Source organism: Sus scrofa, chromosome 1 (assembly GCF_054392235.1).
Source record: "Sus scrofa isolate SSC_HxYL_T2T_F1_AM1 chromosome 1, Sscrofa_HxYL_maternal_Yorkshire_Landrace_v2.0, whole genome shotgun sequence".
NCBI lineage: Eukaryota > Metazoa > Chordata > Mammalia > Artiodactyla > Suidae > Sus > Sus scrofa.
In genome coordinates, this window is record NC_139383.1 from 13429484 (window position 1) to 13456061 (window position 26578).

The 26578-nt window shown below is 42.8% G+C and overlaps 1 protein-coding gene across 5 annotated transcripts in view; it reads left to right on the forward strand.

Moving 5' to 3' along the window:
- RGS17 (regulator of G protein signaling 17) overlaps nt 1–26578 on the forward strand; it is a 104441-nt gene that overhangs the window by 70064 nt on the left and 7799 nt on the right. Inside the window, exons 3-5 of one of the 5 annotated variants that reach the window (XM_085023498.1) lie at nt 18164–18241; nt 20319–20553; nt 25343–25868. In XM_085023498.1, coding sequence (XP_084879624.1) covers nt 18164–18241; nt 20319–20553; nt 25343–25381 — 352 coding nt within the window. In that variant the 3' untranslated portion in view covers nt 25382–25868. Of the gene's footprint in view, nt 1–18151; nt 18242–20318; nt 20554–22778; nt 22956–25342; nt 25869–26578 lie in introns of those variants that run through there. The other 4 variants (XM_085023497.1, XM_085023490.1, XM_003353179.5 and 1 more) reach the window with 4 other exon arrangements.

Genomic DNA, 26578 nt, shown 5'->3' on the forward strand with positions numbered 1-26578 from the left:
TTTTTTATTAGAGTATAGCTGATATACTTTGTTGTGTCAATTTCTGCTGTACAGCTTAGTGACCCAGTCATACACACTCACACACGCACATCCTTTTTCTCATCACGTTCTGCCAAAAGAGACTGGATGTCTTTCCTCGTGCCGCACAGTAGGACCTCATTGCTTATCCATTTTAAATGTGCTATTGTGCATCTGCCAACCCCAAACTCCCCGTCCATCCCACTTCCTCCTCCCTCCCCCTTGGCCACAAGTAAAGAGATTGTCTCATCCTGGTCTTACTCTGTGGAATGTGGGGTAGTGACAATATGATGAGTCTGAAGCCAGACTGCGTAGATTAAAATCTTGTCCTCATCCGTCATTATCCATCTGACCTTCAACAAGTTGTCCAGTGTCCTCAGATTCCGCATATGAAATGACAGTAATATGCATCCCTACATCATATAGTTGTTTTAAACATTAAGTGAAATAACATATGTACCAGGTGAGAACACCGCCTGACCCATAGTATACCTTTAATAAGAGATTAAATGCTGAGCTATGAAACACTTCATATTGGAAAAATAAAATCTTTTTTTAAAGAAGAGTTGGCTTCAAATAATGTATATATTTTTTTAAAATCAGCTTGTGAATGTAATACAAAAAAAAAATCTCAGAAAGGAAAGCTATTTTATTTTAAAGTTCGTGTAAAACATCGCAAATATATTATTACCATGTTGAGGGTGATACATCTATTTCTCATTTACACTATGCCATGTGCCAGTAAGTAGTATATGAATTTTTTTTGCTGCAAAAACTTATCTCTTTTTTTTTCCTTTGGTCTTTTTAGGGCTACACCCATGGCATATGGAGTTTCCCAGGCTAGGGGTCCAGTCAGAACTATAGCTGCCAGCCTACAGCAGAGTCGCAGCAACTCAGGGGCCGAGCCACGTCTGCAATTTACACCACAGCTTACGGCAACACCGGATCCTTAACCCACTGAATGAGGCCAGGGCTTGAACTGGCATCCTCATGGATGCTAGTCAGGTTCATTAACTACTGAGCCACAACGGGAACTCCAAAAACTTCTTTCTGAATTGCTTCAGGATTAACACACTAAACACTGAAGTTTTGTTGTGCAGTATTTGCTGTCAGATAGATAGGCAATGAGCTCTGCTTTAATCTGTCCTACAAATAGTTAGCAAGACTTGCTTTTAGTAATTCTTAAAGTGCTCAGTAAGTATCAAAATATTCAACCTGAGCTTGTAAGCTTCAGATTGTCACAGAGCACAGACTATGGGTGGAGAACAAAACAGCTTTTGGGGGCTACCTTAATCTTGCACCCCTGTAGGGTAACAGGTATTTGGACCCTAAAAACACGTGGCTTGGATGAGTGTTCCATTACTTCTAGACAAGAGAGCACTGTGGTCAAGAACTGTGTTTGTTAATGGGACATGAATACCCAAGTCTAGGCCATAAAATGCGCTGTCTGTAAACATACAGGTCTTCTCTATATGACAAATTATAGGTTATTTCTAGTGTAAGCACCTATTTAAAAAAAAAAGAAGAAGAAAAGTTAAACTGGGTTTTAAGTATAACCTGTTATCTTATTATACATGGAGATATCTTTGCACAGGCATTTTGAAAATATCATAATTTTTGCACTTTGAGTTTAGGAAAAAAATTGTAAAGGCTTATTAGAATGGGGGGGGAAGAAATGTTCTTCAAAATTTGCAGGCTAGATCAGAGGCGTAGAACAAAAAGAAACACTAAGAAATGTAATTTAGGGACCAAAAAAGTTAGAAATCAAAATATGAAGTAACTGTCATGCGTAAGTAGGAACAGTTGACATGCAGCTGATTTTACCTCCTTTTAAGGAAATCGAGTGCTAAGAAAATACATTTCTATATCTAGTAATAAGTATAAAACCTCGCTCTAGCCTCACATGTTATGGGTTTTTCAAACAACTTCGTGTTTTCGTCAGATTTGCATTTCTCATTCATATTTCATCGTCAGCTCTTCTCTCATTTTTAAATTTATTCGTGTCTTTATAAAATTACAACGATGCTTTATTTTGGGCGATGATACCAAAGATGAATACATAACCACGGAATATTTCCATTGCTCCCTTCAAAAATCTAGAACGTGGGGATTCCCTCACAATAGCTTACTCAACTGATCTGTCCTCTGTCCCTGTCAAGGAATCACTTGTCCCCAAATCCTTCTCTATCTCCCATTTTCCCCACTGCCCTCCATCTAAGGAAGAGAAAGCAAGGGAATGAGGTGTCAGAGCCTTTAACCTGGGTTGTGTAAAGAACTCATGGATGCCCACATTGTGGCCATCAAGCAGACAGTCTTATCACCTTGCAACCCTCCTATAAGTGGGACCAAGCTGTTCCCAACCAGGACAGTTGTGTCAAGGTCACGTGTCTAGAGGTTCAGGGTTATCAGTATGGAAACTTTATGTTCCCTTTCTAACAGCACCACCTGCCTTTTCAGGTGGTTAACCTTCTTCCCTTTTCTTTAGGAGAGAGAAACCTTTGAAAGATGTGGGCTTCTGTGAGGTCCTTCAGACACCTGTGAAAGTGTGTTGCAAACTAGAACTTCCATATGCCACCAGGTGTGACCCTAAAAAGAAAAAAAAAAAATGAGGTAGAGAAGTTCCCCTTGTGGGACAGTGGGTTAAGAATCCAACTTCAGACACTGGGTCGCTACAGAGGTGAGGGTTTGAGCTCCAGCCTGGCACAGTGGGTTCAAGGATCCAGTGTTGTTACAGCTGTGATGTGTAGGTCGCAGCTGTGTCTCGGATTCAATTCCTGGTCCAGGAGCTTCTTCCTTGGGGGGCGGGGGGAAAGAGGTAGAAAGGGAGTGATTTCAAAATGCAATTTGAGCTTAATGCTAATTTCTAAATTGTCCTAGGAACGGTCTCCTAACATCAGAGGTTATACTGAAATGACCCAGGCTGTTTTTTTCAAGGAAATCTCTGGGTACTAATCCATTTTTGTTTTCATTCCTCATTGCTCCTGGGGGTGTCTTATAAAGCAAAACAGATTTCTGGGTTTACTCATTAAAAAATGAGAACTCCACAGACTTCGGATACCATGCCTCCAGAATGTTCCATGGGCGTCTCACGCTGCTGTGTGGTGGTGATTGTGGAGTTGGGGCCAGGGGTGGGGGGAGGGTGTGACCAGAATATTGCTTGCCATGGCCCCAGGCTCCCAACTTGTAGGATCCAAGGCAGTGGTTCTCTTTGTAGCTGTTTTACTTACGAGCTGAAGTTAGAGGCTTTTGTTTGAGTGAACGAAAAATGGCCTCGCCAAAAAACTAACGTTTGGAAAATTCTGCATCTGATTTTACAGCTAAGGCAGCTGAAGACTTGCTTACTGTCAATAGGCTCATTGATGACAGAACTGGGACTAAAGCGCAAGTCTCTTAATATCCAGGCCATTGTTTTGTCCTTCTTAAGATGGTACTTCCAAACTTTTCATTTCCAGGCGTGAAAGAAACCATTTCCAAAGCTTTTTACTTGGCAAACTCTTCGAGACTCGCATTAAATACACCATTTCAGATGCAATTCACAATCCCGTGCATTATTGTGTATCGCCTACAAGATTTGGCCCCCAGCATCAGCTAGACACCGTTCTTCTCAGGAGAAACTGGTCAGGACATTAGTACATTAACTAGCCCTGTGAAAGCTAAAGCTGTCTCCCTTTTGACACAGTAGTTTCCAGAGTTTCCCGACCATGGGATAGATCTAAGTAAATGTTAAGCGCTTTCTAAACATCCTTTGGGTTGCCTCTCCCTCCATTTTTAACAAGTACCGCTGCCGCTATAATTCAAAACAGTGCAAAAATAATGTCCTATTTTATCCTCTGATGCTGTCACACTTTAGCTCTTTGCCAATGGAAATACTCAAATGCCTGCTCTTTAAGCCAAAGCATATTTTTTGAAAGGAAAAACAAAATCCGCGTCTGTTCCATGGTAAAGAAACCACCCCCTGGCAATAAATCTGCTCACACATGCATGTCGAAGCCTCTGCTCTGAGGCACCGGCGAATAAGCAGCCTTTTCTCTACCTGTCGCCTCCCAGACCTGATTCATCTCCCATGCACAGGATTTCCAAAGGACCTGTACTCAGACCATCATAAATATCACTTGCAGAGAATTCTAGCCTTGAGACTCGCTGTTGCCATGTCATAGGTCAGTTTTCTCGGTCGTTTCTAGAACTTACATGATCTTTAAACTCACACAATCAGAGAACGTCTACCCAAGTGAACCCAGGTTTCCCAGGCCATACATGCAAAACCAAAAAGTTGACCCTGGGAGTGTGTACCCCCCTCTACTCTACACACTTGCTCATGCATGCACTGGTAGTTGACTGAATGCTGAGTATTGCCTCGTCCTGCTGCCTTCATGGGCTTCCACCGGATTCTCCCTGCTCTACCCTGATAGGAACAAATTCTCAATAAGCAATTGAATCTCAACATGAATATTTGGCTCTGCTCCCCAGGTCACCTTCTGGAAAAGCTTAGTGGTCACGTTGCCTCTGCCAGATCTGGGTGACCTATGAGCAGAGTGCTATCTACTGGAAAATGGCCAGAATTAGAATTCTTTGAGCCTTGTCGTGGCAGCCATGCTTTTTGACTCTGTGTTTACCTGGAAATGCATATTTTTTTTTCCCTGAGTGTCACATGGCTGCGCTCAGACCATCAATGCGAAGGTGGATATGATGACAACAAAATACTGGATGAAAATATTATGCCCAGTCTTATTTAGGAGGCTAAAAAGAACGAAATAAAAAAAATTTTAAAAGGCTGAAAAAAGATCAGATTAATTCTGGCTAGAAGGCAAGAGCCAGCGGTGAAGGTCAGGCAGCTCACAGCCAGTGATAGCTTCGTCGGGGAGGAGCCAAGGGGGTCCTGCTAGGTGCCTTGAGGACACCTGGGGACGCCTGTGTCGTGATTCCCTTGAGGTGGAGGGTAAGGAGGAGAGGGAAGAGTCCCGGTGCTGGGAGTCGGTGAGGAACCCCAGAGCTGAGAGAGGAAGGGAGGCAGAGAAGGGGAAGGTCAAAGGGCATGAGGCTCAGAGGATGTGGAAGAGGGGTGCCAGCAGCCCCCTCCTCTGGCCCTGTGGTGAGTGGGGAGGAGCTGCTGGAGCCATGGGCCTTCAGAGAACAGGGGGCCAGCAAGGGCCAGGGGTGCACGTGGACCACACATGCTTGAGTGTTTGACATGAAAAGGATGTTCCAGGGAAACAGAGGTGTCCTCCGTAGAGGGGAGAGTGGATGGTGGGAGCAGCCCCACTCTGGTCAAGAAGCCCAGAATTCAGAGTTCCCGTCGTGGCGCAGTGGTTAACGAATCCGACTAGGAACCATGAGGTTGCTGGTTCGATCCCTGGCCTTGCTCAGTAGGTTAAGGATCCGGCGTTGCCGTGAGCTGTGGTGTAGGTCACAGACGTGGCTCGGAACCCACGTTGCTGTGGCTCTGGTGTAGGCTGGTGTCTACAGCTCTGATTAGACCCCTAGCCTGGGAACCTCCATATGTCCGGGAGGGGCCCAAGAAAAGGCAAAAAGACAAAAAAAAAAAAAAAAAAAAAAAAAAGGAGAAGAAGAAGAAGCCCAGAATTCTAATGGGATGGAAGAGACTGGGAGCCAAGAGGCTGGGCAGTGCCTCTGAGGACGGACCCCTGTCTGGAGTGCCATCCACTGGCCCGCAAGGCGCCCTCAGCTTCAAGTCATTTCAGGGTCAGACCCAGGCAGGATCTCTCATCTCTGCTAACTCACTGCTTGTGCTGATGTGGTGAGGGCCACAGGATGTGGCAGAGCTTCCCTGTGACCTTGGCCATAGGCCAGAGCTGGTCATACCCACGGCCATACCTCCCTCTGCTCTGGATGGGGCTGCAGCCACATGGGCCAGTCTGACGCCCATCCTAGTGTGTGGTTTCCATACCAGTCACTCTCCGGTCTGACATGTGTTTTTGTTGTTTTAGGTTAAGGCCTTCTGGAAACCTAACACATGTGGATTTTATGGTAGAATTCACACCGGCTCATGTCGGTCAGTTGGCCCTGGTCCTTGTCATAAACACATAGAAACATTGCGTGCTTTAAAATAGCCAAAAATATGTTTTGGCATATAACATATTATTTGGTACAGAGTAGGTGTTTAATTAATACTAAGGTGTTGAATGGATGATAGAATTTGGATTTTGCAATTGAGTCTACTTTATAAACTATGGAATTTTTTTTCAAAAATTACGGGCTCTCTCTCCAAGCCCTTAGTTTAATCATGTAGCAGACAATGCTTGTTAGGGAACAACTCAATCTCTTCTTATGCATTTTCTTTATTGTCGTGTGTGTGTGTGTGTGTGTGTGTGTGTGTCAGTAGCAGTACCAGGACTGGTAGTACTAGCAGTAAGTCACAGTACAGAGGGGCTGGGAAGTCCAGGAAGGAGCACTGAAGTCTGGTTGGTGTTACTAGGAATATAAAGTCGAGAAGGATGAAATAGAAGACTAGACAGATAGGCAATGACAAATAATACAGTACCTTTTATGTCATATTAAGAAGCTAAGACTTGACACATGTGGGGAGATGTGGAAAGTGATTGCAGATTATAAAGAAAGATGGGACAAATATGTTTACCTCCAAATGGAAATTATGTGGAAGGGCTAGACAAAAACAAGAGAATATTAGAAGATTTTTGTAATAGTCTTAGTGAAAGATGCGAGGGGCTCAAAATTGAAGGTGCATTAAAGGAATGGAGAGATTCCGGTTTCAAAAAAACTTAGTACTGTCAAGAATGTGCCGCCATGGCACAGTGGTTAACGAATCCAGCTAGGAACCATGAGGTTTCGGGTTCAGTCCCTGGCCTCGCTCAGTGGGTTAAGGATCCGGCGTTGCCGTGAGCTGTGGTGTAGGTCACAGACGCGGCTCGGAGCCAGCGTTGCTGTGGCTCTGGCATAGGCCAGAGGCTACGGCTCCAATTAGACCCCTAGCCTGGGAACCTCCATATGCCACAGGTGCGACCCTAGAAAAGACAAAAAAAAAAAAAAAAAAAAAAAAAAAGAAAAAGAAGGACTTTGCAGTAAATGAGAAGGAGGGAAGGATAACGCCATATGATTGATTGCTCGAGTGGCCAGGTTGATGGGGAGCCCACCCAAGGAGAGAAGGCTGGACCAGCAAGTGGTTTAAGCCAGGATTGGATAGTGGACCAGACTCATTCCATTTGTGGTACCCAAGAGTTAGCTGTAGAGATGGTTTTGAAGCTTGCAGGGCAGGTCTTGATTGGATATAACAAGCCGGGAGTCATCAGCATACGGGATACAGGAGCTAAGAATGATGGCTCAGCATGCAGAGCAGTGAGCCACAGAAGCCTCGGGAAACACCAAACTTTCAAGAGAAAGCAGTGCAGTCTTGCAAGTGTGGAAGGCAGGAAAGAGATGGTGCGGGAGGTAACATACAAAGCCTAGCACCGGGCTGGCACAGATGCTCAGTCGAGGGTTTCACAGTGAAGGGAATGATGGATGATGCAAACACACCAGGGAGGTCCAACGCGATAAGAATCATAAAACATTTTGTCATCTGGCTGACCGGGAGGTTATCAGTGAGCTCTATGAAAATCCAGCTTCTCTCCAAGGCGCACAAGGAGGAAGAATTGAGAAGGAAAAGCTGCTGAGTGCATCCTTTTCAAAGGCCCTGAGAACCCTGATCTTTCAGGGGGAAGGTTCTTCTAGCTGAGGGAAGCAGGGGTTTCCTTTCTGATTTAATCAAAGCAAATTAGGAGTTCCCTGGTGGCCTAGTGGCTAAGGATTTGGTGTTGTCATTGCTGTGGCATAGGTTCAGTCCCTGGCCTGGGAACTTCTACATGTCATGGGCATAGCCAAAAAACAAAACAAAACAAAACAAAAAAACAAAGCAAATTATTTAGTTTCTAAAACAATATGAAATCCAGCCCCAATCCTTCCAAGTCAGAGTTCCCATTGTGGCTCCAAGATGATGAATCCTACTAATATCCATGAGGATGTGGGTTTGATCCCTGGCCTCTCTCAGTGGGCTAAGGATTCAGCATTGCAGTGGCTGTGGTGTAGGCCGGCAGCTGCAGTCCAATTTGCCCCCTAGCCTGGGAACTTCTGTATGCCGCAGGTGTGGCCATAAAAAGCAAGCAAACAAACAAACAGAGAAGCAAAATTCTTCTAAGTCCCGGCCAAGTGTATTAGCTATCTGGACAATATTTAAGAACTGCCCCCTTGCCCAGCCTCGTCAAATCAATTTTAATACAAAACTGAGGTTATGACATTTTTGCTACCCCAACCTGTCTCTCACATGTCACAGTTGTGCTGCATCTGATTGAAGTTAATATTAACTCTTTACCTTTGTCCCTCTCAGTAGAACTCTTTATTGTTCCTTTTAGGCCTAACTTATTTAGGTTTAGACCTGGTAGACCTGTTCAAATATGCCTGCTATTTTTAGGACGTCACTCAAGAATTACTAATTACCGAGTTCCTGCGGTGTCTCAGTGGGTTAAGAACCCTACTGTCCATGAGGATGCGGGTTTGATCCCTGGCCTCAGTGAGTTAAGGATCCATCATTGACAGGCTGTGGCATAGGTTGCAGATACGGCTTGGATCCTGCCTTGCTGTGGCTGTAGTGTAGGCTGGCAGCTGCAGCTCTGATTCAACCCCTAGCCCAGGAACTTCCGTGTGCCTCAGGTGCGTCCATAAAAAGAAGAAGAAGAAGAAAAAAAAAAGAATTTCTAATTACTTATCAGATAAGACAATGAAATCCATTTCTTACAAATATGAAGTCAATCGCATAATAATTCTGCTTCATTGGATCTTATAACTATTACAGTTTCCAGTACTATAAAATTAGTCTTTGTTTCAGATATCAATATACTCTATATTAATGTACCTCTCATGCATGCCTGGGAACATGTGCTCCTAAGTAAAAAGCAAATTTCTGCCATTGCTCCTTTTTTTGTATAAAGAAACATCGATTCTTTAAAAACACAGGATGCTTTTCACCGACCAGTTTCATAAGTAATAGTCGAATAATAACTCCATGTGTTTCATTCTAAAAAGATGTGGTCTTGCCCTATTTAAAGGCCACACACAGATTCTAATAACATGCCTTCCCCATATAAAGCCTACTTTCAAGAGGCAGCGTGAGAGAGGACGAAAACTACACTGGAATTAGACCTCAGAGCTGCCAGTTTCGTAACGTACAACTCTGAAATGTTTGACAGGTTGCTCAATCTCCTTGAACTTCAGTTTCTTCGTCTGTAAGATGTGATTAACAACATAAATAAACCAGTTAGTTTAGGGTTCGGTACCTTCTAGGGGCCTCCTGAAGAATCCTTTATGATAAGTATTATTTTCAGGTCTCAGGCCGAAAGGAACTTAGACTCTGTAGGATTTGGCTGCTGTGTGCTTAGGATGTTCTGTGTCCATGTCGTCAGTCACTCTTGCAGAGCCTGTTTTCTGCCTTCTGCATCCCTAGCTCTTTCTTTCCAGCTCTCACATGAGCTAACACAGGTACACCCCAGCATTCCTGAAGCACACACCACACACTGAGATTCCCAGAGTGGTGGTATCAGTTCCTCATAGACTGGGGTTAAGTGTCCCTTTAACCTCTTCTTTCTGTTTTTTGTTGTTTTATTTTGTTTTGTTTTTAGGGACACACCTGTGGCATATGGAAGTTACTAGGCTGGGGTGAAATCGGACGTGCGGCTACCAGTCTGTGCCACAGCCACAGCAATGCCAGATCCTTAACCCACTGAGCGAGGCCAAGGATCAAACCCACATCCTCATGGGTACTAGTCACGTTCTTAACCCACTGAGCCACAACGAGAACTCCTTTCTTTCTTTTTTCTTTTTCTTTCTTTTTTTTTTAGCCACTCCTGTGGCATATGGAAGGTCCAGGCTAAGGATCGGTGGAGCTGCAGCTGTGGCCTACACCACAGCCATGGTGACACCAGATCTGAACCGCATCTGCAAACTTTGCTGCAGCTTAAAGCAGTGCTGAATCCTTAGCCCACTGAGTGAGACCAGGGATCACCTGCATCCTCTTAGACACCATGTTGGGTTCTTAACCCACTAAGCCACAATGGGAACTCTCTCATTCTGCTTTTTTATGATAGAGACATAAGTTAACTAAAACTAGAAGCCTGAGCTCCAAATTAACTGCTGCATTTAAGGATACAGATGATGACATGTCATTTTAATAACAGTGTCTACTAACTAAATAAAATCCATTTGGCCTTTTCACACCCAAGATACTTGCTTTCCCGCAGAGCATCCCCTAACTTAATTATGACTTACGGGAAAATTACAGTGGGTTGAAGGAAGAGCTTAAAATAGGGTTTCAATCAACCTGAGAACTGAAGTAGAAGATTTTAGTGATTGGCATATATTATATAAAGTACATCTAAATATTCAATCCTGTAATTCTCTTAATTTTCAGGGGAAAAAAAAGAAACTCTATTTATGCCAAATAGGAGCTGTGGTAATTTAACTAAACATAAGCTGACATAGTAGATTCAGATTTTAACCATGTAATTACTTGCTCAATGCAGTTAGTATTCTAAGTCAAATGAATGTGTCCACGAACCTAAAATACACCACTTAGAGTTTGAAATAAAAATTGAATACCAATAAAAAAGGGAATTTTTGAAAGCCATCTTTTCAGACAGAAATATGTATAGAGGGAAATTAGCAGCAAAGACAGCAAGTACGAGAAAATGAGGAGATTTTGTTTTCAGCTTCCATGCAGCCAAAGGTGCAATTAAAATACAACCCAAACTGGGATTGAAATCATTTGGAGAAGCCACTCTCACAACGGCTCTTTGAAAACATTTGAAAGAAGAAATACTTCCTGCCTGATGGTAGTGAAACACCTTTTCTAATTAATCTGCTCTAAAAATGTATCACCCAAGATCCGTATGACCCCAGCAGGACACATTACAGTCAAAACAACTTATTACTGGAAAGGGTGACTACTGTCTTAATAGGATTATGCCTATTTTTTAATGACCCTTTTCTTAAGACTAAAGTATTCCAAAATTAAATGATTCGGGGTCGGGGAGTATCCAGAACCTTCTCGAAACAACGAAAAGGAAAACCGGGTGCAGTTGTGCACACCTCCCTAGATTAAATATATCCCTTTTGAGTTTGATCATTTCACTTACAGAAAAATTGAATGATGCTTTTCAAATTCCTTTGAAAGATATAATTATCAAAACTCCATACATCTAAGAATAGACTTTTTTTTCTCCCCAATCAGGGTAATTACTCCTAGGAACTTTTTATTTTCCTTTATTCGGATGGGCGTCAAACCTTGTCTTCGTAGAGGCAACACGGCCATCTAGTGGACAGAGTTTTAATAGCGGATTATTTTAACTTTGAGAGGTTTAAATTAATGAAAGAAAAGTTGAAGCCAAATGAAACACTTGTTTTATAACATGCATGATTTTTTTTTGTCTTTTTTTGCCATTTCTTGGGCCACTCCTGTGACATATGGAGGTTCCCAGGCTCGGAGTCTAATCAGAGCTATAGCCACCAGCCTACTCCAGAGCCACAGCAATGCTAGATCCAAGCCGCATCTGCAACCTACACCACAGCTCATGGAAATGCTGGATCCTTAACCCACTGAGCAAGGCCAGGGATCGAACCCGCAACCTCATGGTTCCTAGTCGATTCGTTAACTACTGAGCCACGACGGGAACTCCAACATGATGCATGATTATTAAAAATAAGGGGAGTACTGGAGATCCTCTGGCTCAGTGAGTTAAGGACCTGGCATTGTCACTGCTGTGGCTCGAGTTGCTGCTATGGCACAGGTTCCACCTCTGGATGGGAACGTCCACATGCTGCAGACTTGGTGAAAAGAAAAGAAAAGGGAGGGGGGATTATTTGTAGGGGAAATGTATTTTTGAGATAAATGTTGTGTGACATCTCCAGACACAAATTTCTAACCACCATTCCCATCCTCAGGCACCCCATGCATAATCAAGTTGTTTTACCAAAATGTGGACATGAAAGAGATGAGGCTCAAGTCATAGGTGTGATCATAACTGAGGTTACATGTCTGAACTTATAGATGGTGTACGATTGCTGTCCCCCCTTCCTCTGCCTTCTTCCTTCCTCTTCATTGCCTTTTCTAAGCGCTGCATCAGCGCTTCTCTCCATTCCGAATTCCCTTCTCCCCAGAGTTGGCTTTGCTGGCTGGGAGCCTACGTGCCAGGGCGCCTCTTTGCAGGAGCAGCACCTGGTCTGCAGTCAGGTGTGGCATCACCTCTTCTTTCCCTTTTTCAGGCTTTGTTGTCAAACCGCCTGGAACAGCTCCTTTCACCCTGGAAACCTCTAGTATTTGCTCCTCGCCAATATCGATTGTACATTCATCCTCTGGGAATACCTGCTATAGGCAGGTAGCTGTAGGACAATGTCAACAGAAGGGACTGTGCCCTCAGCACCCAAACATCTGATAGGAGGTTTACCCTTTCCGAACACTGAAGGGCCATCCATTTTTGTAGATACCTTAAAAGGTAAAATACCACAATTAATTCGTTTCTGTCAAGAGAAGAGGCATTGCACAGTGAAAATGAGCATGAGACGGGGAAGTCCGAAGGCATGCGTTCCAGGGCCAGCCCTGGTATGTGTTAGTTATGGGTACTGAGTAAGTCAACCCTGGTCACTGCCTCCTCTTAAATTAAAGGGGAATAATTAATAACAATCCCCCCCCCCCCCGCCACCTTCAGGGCTGTTGTGAGAAAGAAATGGTGAGGTGATGTGTAAAGAAGCATTTTGTAATAATGGCAAAGGGTAAGTCTTTATTCGCTCAGGTTGAAATAAAAAGTTCTCTGATAAACTTGAATGTGTCATTTTAATAGGCAACCGGTTTGCCCTTCCACTGAGTTAAGCCTGTGTTATGATTTGCCTTTTTGTCACAAGGGTTCAGTCTTTGCTTTACAACCTGGTGGAATAGGTCACTGCCATTGTTTTCATTGCAAATGGGGAAAATAAAGCCAAAATCATCTTAAAAGAGATACAGTCTGGATTTCGGAGTCTATCTCACTCTTTTCTTTCTTTTTTTTTTTTTTTTTTTTGGTCTTTTTGCTATTTCTTTGGGCCGCTCCCACAGCATATGGAGGTTCCCAGGCTAGGGGTCCAATCGGAGCTGTAGCCACCAGCCTACGCCAGAGCCACAGCAACGTGGGATCCGAGCCACGTCTGCAACCTACAGCACAGCTCACTGCAATGCTGGATCGTTAACCCACTGAGCAAGGCCAGGGATCAAACCCGCAACCTCACGGTTCTTAGTCGGATTCGTTAACCACTGTGCCACGACGGGAACTCCGATCTCACTCTTTTCTTATCCCGTGACATGACCACACCTCACTGCTGTTCTAATTTCCTGCGCCCATCCTGAAACACCTGGTCTGTCCATTTTGTTCGGTACTGGTAGCATGCCTTTTTACAACGCCAAACACGATTCCCCCCCTCTGCTTGGCGTGCTCTTTGTCTAGGTCTCCATCTGGCAAACACATCTGTTTTAGCCCTCATTGCAATGCCACGTGAAGCCTGTTTACCTGTCAGAGCTCCTCCGTTTCGGAGCCTCTGTCTTGCTCATTTTAACTTTCCAACCCAGACACCACTGCATGAACCAGCTGTCACATGCCTATTTGGAAATCATTGCGGACTCCCAAATAAAGCTGTGGTATCATTTTGCCATGATATTTTGACGGAGAAAAGTGAAACATGTAAAGAATAACTCCCCAATTATTTTTCAGAACCTGAAGGAAGTCGATTCCATTTTCGCACGGGGAAATGTGAGGTGGAAGTGTTAAATATAAAGGAAAAGCCGATACCACAAGGCGAGACCATCAAAACCATGGATTGCCTTTACCAGTGACAATGGTTCTTTCTTGAGCCTCGATGTCATACTATTAAATTTAAGCATCTTGTTAATTCTTCAGTTGAACATTCGTGTAAATGTGGATGGTTTTGTGACCAGCCTCTATCCCAGAGTTACCATGGATACTGCAAAGTTCTGGTCTCATTTGTAGTCATTTCAAAGATTCACCTAAGTACCGATTGTTTCTCTTTTTTTCTTTCGTCTTTTTTCGGCTTTTTAGGACCGCACCCATGGCATATGGAGGTCCCAGGCTAGGGGTCGAATTGGAGCTGGAGCTGCTGGCCTACACCACAGCCACAGCAACACCAGACCTGAGCAGCATCCCTGACCTACACGGCAGTTCACGGGAACGCTGGATCCTTAACCCACTGAGCGAGGCCGGGGACTGAACCTGCAACTTCATGGATGATAGATTCATTTCTGCTGATCCACGGTGGGAACTCCAGAACCATTGTTTTTCTTAAAAAGGTAGACTGTCTTCCAAAGTCGGCCCCATACATACCCATGATGATAAGCCCGCAGGTAAATTGGATAAAGGGCTGCATGTAATGTTCCCCCAACCCACCATCCCGGCTCCTCTGTAAACAAACAGAAATCCACCCACGTACAAAGAGGCCAGGTTTCCTCATTTTCCGAGATATGCCAAATATATTTCTCTCTAGAAATACATTTAGAAAATCTAGAACACCTCTTCTAAAAAAAAAATCTCTAACAGATTTAGAAAATTCTAGAAAATCTTCGAGAAGATCTCGAAAATCTCTTATGAGATTTTTATATGCTTAGTTTAATATTCTTAGCACAGGCTACTGGCATTTTCTTCCATAAAATATTTAAGTTTTGATCAAGACTCCCACAGTGAGCGTGGTATATGCCTTCTGTTCTCTTCGTGGCTCTAGTTGTTTAAAATGTTGAGATGTTGGTGTAAAATAGCACGAATATTGCAAAAGCCAAAAAGGGCAGGTGTCCTCATGACCCCTCACCAACCGTTAAGCTTGACGTTTTTTCCATCGAGAGCTTTTCTCAGGCACATATTACATGTCTGTGTAGATCCAGGGCAAATATGTCCTGTATAATCTTTTAAAAAATGATGTTACTTATAGCGGGACAAAGAGAAATTGGGGACAGACATCAATTACTCCAAAGACATAGATGACAGTCTAGTACCAACTCTATCACTCTCTCTCTTCATCTTTCATCGTAAAATGGCAGTATCAGTAGTTCTTGATCATTGAAGCTTCAAAACCAATTTTTAAAGACCAGTCCTACAGGACAGTTGATTAAAAAGGACGCATTGATTGTCAGAGGTCAGTTTCTTCCTACCGGGCAGTGTTGTGTCCAATATCATCAGACCACGAAATGGAGCAAACGGCGAACTGTTAGGCACTAACTGAATGGCCGCTTACGTAGTGTTGGTACAGACGTGTGTCCCTCGTTTACCATCTGGAGAAATAAAAGATATCAGCACAACCCAGTATTTCATAATGATCACTCTAATATGGTGGCATTTGGGATGTTTGTAAATATAGCAGAAACAGATACAAGAGCCAGAATTCATTTTCAGAAGCTTGTGAATCATATGTGTGGGTTCCCGATTGGCTATTCCATGGCAAAGACACGGTGGAGAAAACATTATTTCAAGGATGTTGTGTAAAAGATGCCTGCATGGGTGCAGCACACTTGGTGGGACACCACGTGGAAATGTAGCGAAATAAGCTCTCAAAGAGTTTATTATTTAATCCGCCAAAGCAAGCTCGTTTTCTAGTCTTTTTCTAGGCCTTCACTCTGTGTGCACACACAGACATATGAGCTCGGTGAAGCTTGGCAGAATGCATATTGATTTCCTGTTTAAATGTGATCTTTCTAGAAGTTGCCCCCCAAAATTACATATTTTAGACATTTGGCATCGTTCATGTCTCAGGAAGTTTCACAGAATATTGTCAATGGTGTATTCCTACCTCCTCCCACCCGCTTTCCCATAACTACCAGAAATACATCAAATTCCAGAGACGCACTTTTACGCAAAGATACTTTGAGAAGCGAATGACTCCCCCTCCGCCGCATTCCTGAGCTAAGTGTGTGGCAGCACTGCTCGAAAGGCTGTGAAGGATCTGAACTGCTGCCCCCTTGCAGAGCACTGGTCAGTTTGCTGGGCGTTTGGGTAACAAGCGGCCACCGTTTCTGCTTCCCAGAATTCTTTGTGCCACACCACCTTTGCGAGAGGTTTCTTCCCCTTTCCTACACCAGTGAATCTGCCACTTTCTCTAGATATTGGTAGAGCTCTTAATTTAGTGCACTATTACATTTAATTTTTTCACTGAGTGTCCTTTTTCTTTCATTCTTTTTTTATTTTATTTTTTTTGTCTTTTTGTCTTTTCTAGGGCCACACCCGTGGCATATGGAGGTTCCCAGGCTAGGGGTCTAATCGAAGCTGTAGCCACCACCAGCCTATGTCAGAGCCACAGCAACGCAGGATGCCAGCCGCATGTGCAACCTACACCACAGCTCACGGCAACGCCGGATCCTCAACCCACTGAGTGAGGCCAGGGATCGAACCCGCAACCTCATGGTTCCTTGTCGGATTCGTTAGGCACTGAGCCATGATGGGAACTCCAAGTGTCCTTTTTCTGACCGAAGAATCCTTTTCAACTCCTGGGGGTTCTCTCTTCTGCAGGTGGTTCACTTTCTCAACTCAGTTGTTCCAGCCAATCTCACTTGTAGTTACAGATTGGCCCCTTTTTCTTAAGTGCTTCTCTCCGCTACATTCTCTCCATCCTCACCCTTGGACTTGAGAATGAAAGAATGAATTAATGAGACGTTGTCTCAGCTTCCCTTTCCAGACCATCCAGATTACCACTAACTGGCACCAAGTCCCGTCTTTCCACCACACTCGGTGACACTGTTCGGCATTCGCCTCGGTGCTCTATTGCCTCAGTGCCCGTCAGAGCTCATGGCTTATAATAGGCACTCGGCGACAATTACAGGGTGGTTCCAGAGAACTGGGTTCAAATTCCAACCATACCACATGTTTAGTGCCCAGCTTTGGGCCAACCTACCAGACAGCTCTGTGCCTCCCTCTGCTCATCTATAAAATGGGGATAGTACAATTAAAGGCAGAAGGGTAGTGCCTGGCACATAATGGGCACTAGAAAACAATAGTTCTGTTACCCCTTTGTGGAATAAATCTTAAGTGAGCAGCTGAAAGGGATGTCGTCCCAACTTCTTTTTCTCTCTGACAGGCGCTCATGAAGCTTCTCAGCATCTAGACAGAAGGAACAATTCGCTAATTCAGTAGCTTGACTCTTTCATGGCCATAGAGTCCGCCTCACCCTGCTTCTTGGTATCCGCCTATAACCTCTCCCATTACATTCCGTCTACACCTAGAATCCTGGGTGTTTCACCCCACACCGCTGCTCACCTGCAGTTTACCTCAATTCTGTTCTGGGTTACTAAAGCTGTGGGATTATTGTAGATCCTGTAATCGTGGAGACGTCCCAAATTTAATGTCCCAGAAACACCCAGGGTTCTCCCATCAAAACCCTTTCCCTGTCGAGATGCTGGGGGTAAACTGAAAGGAATGAAAGGGCAAAGAAAAAGTCAAATATAAATCCAGTCACTCAGACTTGAGTGGATGGGAGAATAGCAGTATTTCAGTGGCAGAAATCCTGGCCTGCAGAGAAGGATGATGTGAATTTAGCAGATTCTATTTTACAGACCATCTTTTTAGCTGTCAATGGGGGAAAATCAGTGGAAAACAAAACATGAACAGAGCAAAGCAAAAGTCAAAATGACATTACACCAAAGAGGGCGTGTATGTATAATATTAAACATATATAAGTATCTCAGAGATTTTAGTTAATTCAAATAATGCAAAGATGAAGTCAGAATGTATAACAATATCTGGTTTTTTTTGAGGTTATATTTTACTTCATTAAATAATGATTCTCTTCCTTTAGTTGACGTGGGCTTACCCATCACTTAAAAATGGTCTTGCTAGAGTTCTCTTGGGGCACAGCATGTTAAGGATCTAGTGTTGTCACTGCAGTGGCTCAGGGCACTGCTGTGGGGCGGGTTCCATCCCTGGCCCACGAGCGTCCACATGCTGTAGGTGTGGCAAAGAAAAAAAAATGGTATTTCTCTTTTTGTACTCAAAATACTCTCACATAGTTGAAAATAAAATTCCTCCATGAACTATTTTCCAGGAAGTTTTTTTTCTTTTCTTTAAGTAATTGGTTTTCCCTCGACAAAATAAAGTGTTATACTACATTACAGCCTCACTGTTAGGAATGAAGAAAGAGGGGAAAACGCAGGAAGAAGCACACATACCACAAAAATGGAGAGCATCCAAGTCCTAGAGGAATGGTGAGTGTCAGTCACATGGTAATGGGGTCTCGCATGTGTGTACTGGTGACATTGACCTAGTGCTTAAGTGTAATCTCCTGCTTGCTGATGCTCCTCAGAATGGTTTTGTGAAATGAAGACATGCTTAGTCTGGGAGATCCTCTTTTGTGATTGCAACCACTTTTTATTCATTTTTCTATGAGGTAGATTAAACTGTCAGATAAAACATTGCTTGAGTTTATCCTCTTTCTTTTCTTTTTTTTTTTTTTTTTTTTTTGTCTTTTTGCCATTTTTTGGGCCGCTCCTGCGGCATATGGAGGTTTCCAGGCTAGGGGTCTAATCAGAGCTGTAGCCGCCAGCCTACACCACAGCCACAGCAATGAGGGATCCGAGCCGCGTCTGCGACCTACACAACAGCTCATGGCAACGCCAGATCCTTAACCCACTGAGCAAGGCCGGGGATCGAACTCTCAATCTCATGGGTCCTAGTCAGATTCATTAACCACTGTGCCACGACGGGAACTCCAAGTTTATCCTCTTCCAAAATATAATGATATATACATGAATAACCCCCTCAATTGTCTTGATTCTTCCCTTTTCTAAGAATTTTCATTAAGTTGATCTCTTTAGAGGGGAAGAGTCTAAACACACACACAAAAGATACAAATTATGCAAGAAAGTGAGAAAGTGGCACCCAAGTCCCGTTTCCATCAGAAAAGAGTCCAGCCAAGTATTTTCGCCAAAATGAGAAGTTGAAATGCAATATCTACAGAGTAGAATTAAAATCCAAGTAGCTTATTTCTATAATTTTAGGTGCTTTCTTTTTCTGCTTCTTCTGAAGTTTTGTTTTGTTTTGTTTTGGTTTGGTTTTTTTTTTTTTTTTTTTGTCTTTTTGCTATTTCTTTGGGCTGCTCCCACGGCATATGCAGGTTCCCAGGCTAGGGGTCCAATCGGAGCTGTAGCCACTGGCCTACGCCACAGCCACAGCAACGCGGGATCCGAGCCGCGTCTGCGACCTACACCACAGCTCACGGCAATGCCAGATCGTTAACCCACTGAGCAAGGGCAGGGACCGAACCCGCAACCTCATGGTTCCTAGTTGGATTCGTTAACCACTGCACCACGAGGGGAACTCCTCTTCTGAAGTTTTTAATGTTGATGTTTCAGAGTAATTTTTCTGTCTTTTAAAAACTTTTAGAGATATCTAATGGAGATATCTAAAAAGTCCCTGGTGTCATTGTAAAGGCCCTGTGCTTTTTAATTGTGATAACTCCATTCATGGGTAACAATTCATTCATAATATTTATCAGAGTAATTATTAAAGTTCAGGAAGTTATGTTAGAAGTGCACACAGTGTATTTTATTATAGATCCAGTGAAAATGAAAAAAAAAGTAGTTGCCAGAAATGAAAAGAGAAACTATATCTTATGGCTTGAAAATTAAAATCTACATCAGATGCAAATAAAAAGTTCAGTTTGGAGTTCCCGTTGTGGCGCAGTGGTTAACGAATCCGACTAGGAACCATGAGGTTGCGGGTTCGATCCCTGGCCTTGTTCAGTGGGTGAAGGATCCGGCGTTGCAGTGAGCTGTGGTGTAGGTTGCAGACGCGGCTCGGATCCCGCGTTGCTGTGGCTCTGGCGTAGGCTAGTGGCTACAGCTCCTATTAGACCCCTGACCTGGGAACCTCAATATGCCGCGGCAGCGGCCCAAGAAATGGTAAAAAAGACCAAAAAAAAAAAAAAAAAAAAAAAAGTTCAGTTTGCCTTTCAAAGTAATGTACAGATTTGTTTCTACAAACTTGCAATAGGTTATGACAGTTCAGAATTTTCCAGGCTTCATTAGGAATCTGTGATGACCACGTGCATAGTGTGTATAGCCTCTTGCTGTTTGAATGCTTGGCTTCCTAACGCATAGCTTGTGCCCTGATCAATTTTTGTCAATACTCAGAAAGAAAGAACTAGCCTCCACCCAGCAGATGTTTGCCAGGTCAGGCTGAACTGAGTCTCAGTGACCACTAGGTGGCAGTAATTGAAAAGCATTTTTATCTGCTTCTCCTGGCACCTGGGTCAGCATTCACAGCTCCATTCTGTCTCTGCAGCCAAAACCCCACCCCGGATGAAGTCTTATCCTGGTCCCAAAATTTTGATAAGATGATGAAGGCTCCAGCAGGAAGAAACCTCTTCAGAGAGTTCCTCCGAACAGAATACAGTGAAGAGAACCTACTTTTCTGGCTTGCCTGTGAAGACCTAAAGAAAGAGCAGAACAAAAAAGTAATTGAAGAAAAGGCCAGAATGATATATGAAGATTACATTTCTATACTATCACCAAAAGAGGTAAAAATTTGTAAAATATTGATGTGGGCTTCTTAAGACCAAGGATGAACCTAAAAAGACCTCTGTCCAAATTGAGTCATGCGTGGGGTGTGGACTGGTTAGAAGGCTTTTGGGAGTACATAACCTACACTCCATTCTGAAAATCTACCTGAACACATGTTTGAAGGTTTGGTTACCTGCTGTGCTTTGATCGTTTATCTCTGGCTCACTCACGTGGTAGTCTGCTTGCTTTTCAGAATTAACATTAGGAAGCCTGGGTAAATATACTTTGCCATGACTTAAGGTGGAAAAGAAGAACTAACACTCAGGCAGTTGTGTCTCAGAGCCTGAACCCCGAGAATCAGCTGGAGCATTTGATTGAAAAGCAAATTCTAGACGCCTACCCAGGACTTGCAAATCTGAATTTTTGGAAATAGAGCCCAGGAATTCCCACCTTTAACAAGCTTTCCACATACACACTGGTTTGAAAACCTCTGGTGTAGGTGGAAAAAAATAACCCCAAACTCTGCCATGTTGATGCTCATAATAGAATTTTTACAGAACTAAAGAGTGAGCCTTTATGACCCATTAATAGTCTAGGGGGGAGATAGGGGGTAACGGCAGCTCTTTGACTTCTTCTAGTTTTCCCGTTATTGTAAGTGCAAGCTATTCTTCCCATTGCCAGAATGTAGCTGGTAAATAAGGAACATTTCAAGCAACCAGATTAACACTTTTAAATTAACTCTTTTTTTTATTTTTTATTTTTGTCTTTTTGCCATTTCTTGGGCCGCTCCTGTGGCATGTGGAGGTTCCCAGGCTAGGGATCGAATCAGAGCTGTAGCCACTGGCCTACACCAGAGCCACAGCAACATAGGATCCGAGCGGCATGTGCGACCTATACCACAGCTCACTGCAACACCAGATCCTTAACCCACTGAGCAAGGCCAGGGATCGAACCCGCAACCTCATGGTTCCTAGTCAGCTTTGTTAACCACTGCGCCACGACGGGAACTCCTACATTGACTTTTTAGAAATCATTTTGCTCCCGAGAAATGGTCCGGCTCTCAGAGTTATAAGTATTTGGTGGGGGAGGGGTTAATAGTGTGCTTGGCCCCTGAAGTGCTGAGCGACTGAGTTCCAGGGGTGCTTTTAAGCATTTGAAATTAGAGGTTCCTCTATGCTTTCTCCTCTGCCAGCCACACTCTTCTTATATGTTCCGCCTGTCCTAATCCACTGTGATTTTATCTGTGCGTTTAAATGTTCTGACCTAGAACTTTCTTCTCCCACATTTAGCCTCCACACCCCCTCTTGCACGCAGACATCTGCGAAGCCCCTGGAAGTAGGCTGGGCTCATCTCCCTCCTCCAACCCTTGATGTGACCCTCAGCCTTTCTTATATTCCTAACCCTGAAATCCAGAAGAGGAATTTGTGTTTACTTTATTCATCTCTGTGCTTGGGATGCTAATAAGCTATTTCACGTCTAATGAAATATACCAAGGTAATTTTTTAAAATACATCTGTTAGGCCATAAGTGCCATTAGTGCTCCAGAGTATGCTAATGGTACTGTCTCCGCAAAGTGAGGAACCTTGAACTGGATACACGAAAGATGGTCATATTTATTTATTTTTTATTTTTTGTGGCTACACCTATGGCATATGGAAGATCCCAGGCCAGGGACTGAATCCAAGCTGCAGCTGCAGCCGTAGCCGCAACCGTAGCCGACACCCCAGTGGGATCCTTAACCCACTGCATGGGGCCAGGGATCAGTCCTGTGCCTCGGTAGCAACCCAAGCCAATGCAGATTCTTAACCCACTGCACCACCACGGAAACTCCAAAAAATTTTTTTTTATTATTATTTCCTGCATTCATATCGAAAAAGTATTCATAGAAACAACACGGGAGAATTTTTTCTGTAGCCTCAATACATTTATTACTTATGCCACTTTGTATTTCTAACACCATTAAAATTCTTCATCCTAAAAACACATTCTTCAGGGTTCTGGTCTCTTTTAGAACTTCAGCATCTAACGCTTTCTAGTTGAATTTGACTGGCATGTTAATTTCACCTTTATTTTTATTTACTATTGCATTACATGGCAAATATATCAAATAATCCAAATGTGCCCCAAGATATGCTTCTCTTGCCTAAAAATACACATAATTACAGTCTTTGGGAAGATTATTTGACCCATTTCTCTCCCCAAAATAGGTAACATGTATCATTTTTAAATGATTATTGTCTAGGAGTTCCTGTCGTGGCACAGCGGAAACGAATCCAACTAGGAACCATGAGGTTGCGGGTTTGATCCCTGGCCTTGCTCAGCGGGTTAAGGATCTGGCGTTGCCGTGAGCTGTGGTGTAGGTCGCAGATGCGGCTCGGATCCCGCGTTGCTGTGGCTCTGGCGTAGACTGGTGGCTACAGCTCCTATTAGACCCCTAGCCTGGGAACCTCCATAGGCCACAGGTGCAGCCCTAAAAAGGACAAAAAGACAAAAAAAAAAAAAAAAAAAGATTATTGTCTAGATTATCTAGTCCATTTCTTTGTATTCTGTATGTATCATCTTAAAATGATGACTGTCCCATTGTAAAATAATGTTAGTAGAAAACATAGTCTCCATATTAAGGACATACTGTTTATTTTCTAATTTTTAGTTTTTATGGGAAATACCTTCCCATTGTTGTCACAGCTCTTGATTTGCAGGTGTCACTCAATGACAGCACTTTGTAAAATAGTTTCCCCAAAATTACTCCTTCTTTGGGCCACAGTTTAGAGATAGCATAGCTATTGATTACTGAAATAAAAATTATCGGATTTTCATTATTTTGCAAAATAATGGAGTTTTGTTTTAGTCAAATTTCTTTACTTTAAACATGAGTTTCACCAAAAGTCATTAAAATATTATCTTCTGCTTAAGAACATGTCCTTTCCTAAATGAAACAGACTAAAAGTATAAAAGCCGTAATACTTCTCCCTTTTATTTTTTCTAATAGCTACATTTAGGCCATTATCCATTCTTTGATAATATCCTCTAAATACTACAGAGAGAGACAGAGACAAAGGTGAAATTCAAATTTTTATCATTTTGCCCCTTGTTTGCTGATTTACTAACTCTTGACATAGAATCCAACTTATTAGACTATATGAAGTGCCTGTGTGTTTCGCCAGCTAATTGCTCTCTGAACAAAACTGAAGTAACCCAAAGTAGGCAGTTATAATAGATAATTTGTTTTCTTTTTAGGGCCGCACCTGTGGTATATGGACATTCCCAGGCTAGGGGTTGAATGGGAGCTGCAGCCGCCAGCCTGCGCCACAGCCACAGCCACACCAGATCTGATCTGCTCTGTGATGTACCGCACAGCTCATGGCCACGCCAGATCCTCAGGGTCAGGGATTGAGCCCACATCCTCGTGGATACTAGTTGCGTTCATTAGTTCATTATACATACATATATATATATATATATATATATATATATTTTTTTTTTTTTTTTTTTTTTTTTTTTTTTTTTGCTTTTTAGGGTCATGGCACTGGAGGTTCCCGGGCTAGGGGTCCAGTCAGAGCTACAGCTGCCGGCCTGTGCCAGAGCCACAGCAACACGGGATCCGAGCCATGTCTGCGACCTACACCACGGTTCATGGCAATGCTAGATCCTTAACCCACTGAGCAAGGCCAGGGATCAAACCCGCAGCCTCATGGTTCCTAGTTGGATTCGTTTCCGCTGTTGTCAGGATGGGAACTCCTGTTAAAAGTTATATTTTACGCCCAGGTATAGATACATTTACTTTCGAACCAAGTCAAATGATTTGATTCACTGATACACTCACAAAAGGGCATATGCACTAGAATATCTCACTGGCCTTCCTGTGCAAACCAATCCATTTCTGATCAACAGTACATTACACCCATGTAGTAATGCTGCCGTTGGTTGGCAGTGGCTGCTGTGAGCACTGTGTTGAGAGAGTCTGTGGCTGAATCTGGCTGGGCGCAGCAGGAGGGAGGACCACGACTAATCTGGCCATCCTGATACTCAGTGTGGAGAATGCAGCAGTACCACCAGGGATTTGGTTTACTGTACTTGGTGCCCCTCTCTATTTTTATTTTTGTAAACAAATCCACTGAATCCTGGGGCCCAGAAAAGTGAACTAATGGGACTAAAATCCCGTGCACCTGAATATTAGTTTAATGCTCTTACTACTGTAGAGTCAGGACTCCGTTGATGGAATATGTGTCCTGTCCGGTGCTGGAAAACAAAATTTGAAGGGTGATAACTCAGCATTCTGAAAAATACATAAAACATGCTCTTAAGACAATGAAATGTAATTTTCAGCACCCCGGCTGCATGACGGAAATATGCTATATTTGTACGAATACTTTTAGCAATATGGACTTGTTCTACATTTAATGAAGGGAAACATGATAACTCAGTCAAATGCGGGTAAAATGAAAGTCTAGTGAGGAAGGATGAGATTCTGGTTAAGAATAAAGTCCCGACAATTTTCAGCTCTTCATTTGTTATCATTTTATAAATGATTCAGATATTAAAGTTCCTTAAAAAATATTCTAGGCAGTTCCCTTGTGGCACAGGAGGTTAAGCATCACTGCAGCAGCTCAGGTTTACTGCTGTGACATGGGTTCCATCCCAAGCCCCAGAATTTCCACATGCCGTGGGCATGGCAAAAAAAACCCCAAAAAATCTAAGCCTAAGCAGTTATAAGATGGTCTATAAGGCATCCAGTCAGGTGTGGATCCTAGAGTGACTAAGGCTTCAGCCCATGCTGGGATCCACCCCCACTAACTTGTATTATAGATGTTCCACAATCTGAAGCACAAAGATGCCACAAAATGAAACTATTATACCTCTGGGGTTTATCCTTGTTCTTTGACCTCTCTACACTTCTTTTGACTGACAGACAACGTTTTCAGACAAACAACCAGATGTTAAGGTAAATATTTTATTTTTTCAGTGGAAATACCAAATGTGTTTTTGTTACAGATTTACTAAATATTGAATGGTACTACTTTCTGTATATTTCACTACTGTTTGTAATTGGACAGAAAATTACAGCATAAAATGAGGACTCAACACATTTACTAAAACACAAATTATTTTATTTCTGTTTTAGGATAACTAATATTATTCCAGCTTCTGGTAAACTGTTACCAGTTTATCATGTTAAATGTTAAATCTATATTATATAACATATATGTTAAACTGCATTTTTTCAGGTTTTTTTGTTTTTTAAGTTTTATTGAAATATAGTTAATATAGGTAATTCACAAGGCTGTGATAATTTGTGCTGTACAAATAAAAGTGACCCAGTCGTACATACACACATACCCATTTTCTCCCATTCTTTTCCCACATAGATTATCACATAGATTTAGTTACGATATTATTTAAGAGATAAGTGACGTTCACTCATCTAATGTTTCTTTCTCCAATGCAACAAGAAGTTCTCAAGTTTGAAAGTAAGAGCACTATTTACAAAAAATAGTAGAATATGTTTGTTAAGATTCACCTTGCCGTAATACCACATTTCAGAATAAGATTGGTTTCAACTCCAATCAATGTCAGCATTTTCCTGTTGAGTAGAAACACAGATAATATTTTTAAATAAAAAGCTTAGATAAAAATTCTGTACTTTTTGTTACTTTGTATTTGATGATGACCTCTTACAGCGATAACACCGAGAATAAAACCTAAAGATACATTTCCAGAACACCTTTTCTTTTTTTCTTTGAAACTTAGAGAGAAGACTATAGAGTTCGGCCATGAATGCTGAACATTTTCTATATATAAATTAGTCTAGCTAACCCACAGAAATTGAGTCTGGATCACATGCCCTGACGCCTCCTCCCAAGGCCATCCCTGGGGTTCATCAGTGAACCCAAGTGCACATGGGCTACAGTGCTCAGGAGTCTAGAGACACCAGATGGATTTTGAGTGGCTTCTGTCATTGGGATTGACAGTCTCAGGCTGCATCCAAACAGTAGGCAGGAAAAGAAGCCAGAACCACAAAGGCTTTTGCAAAATGCTTGGAAC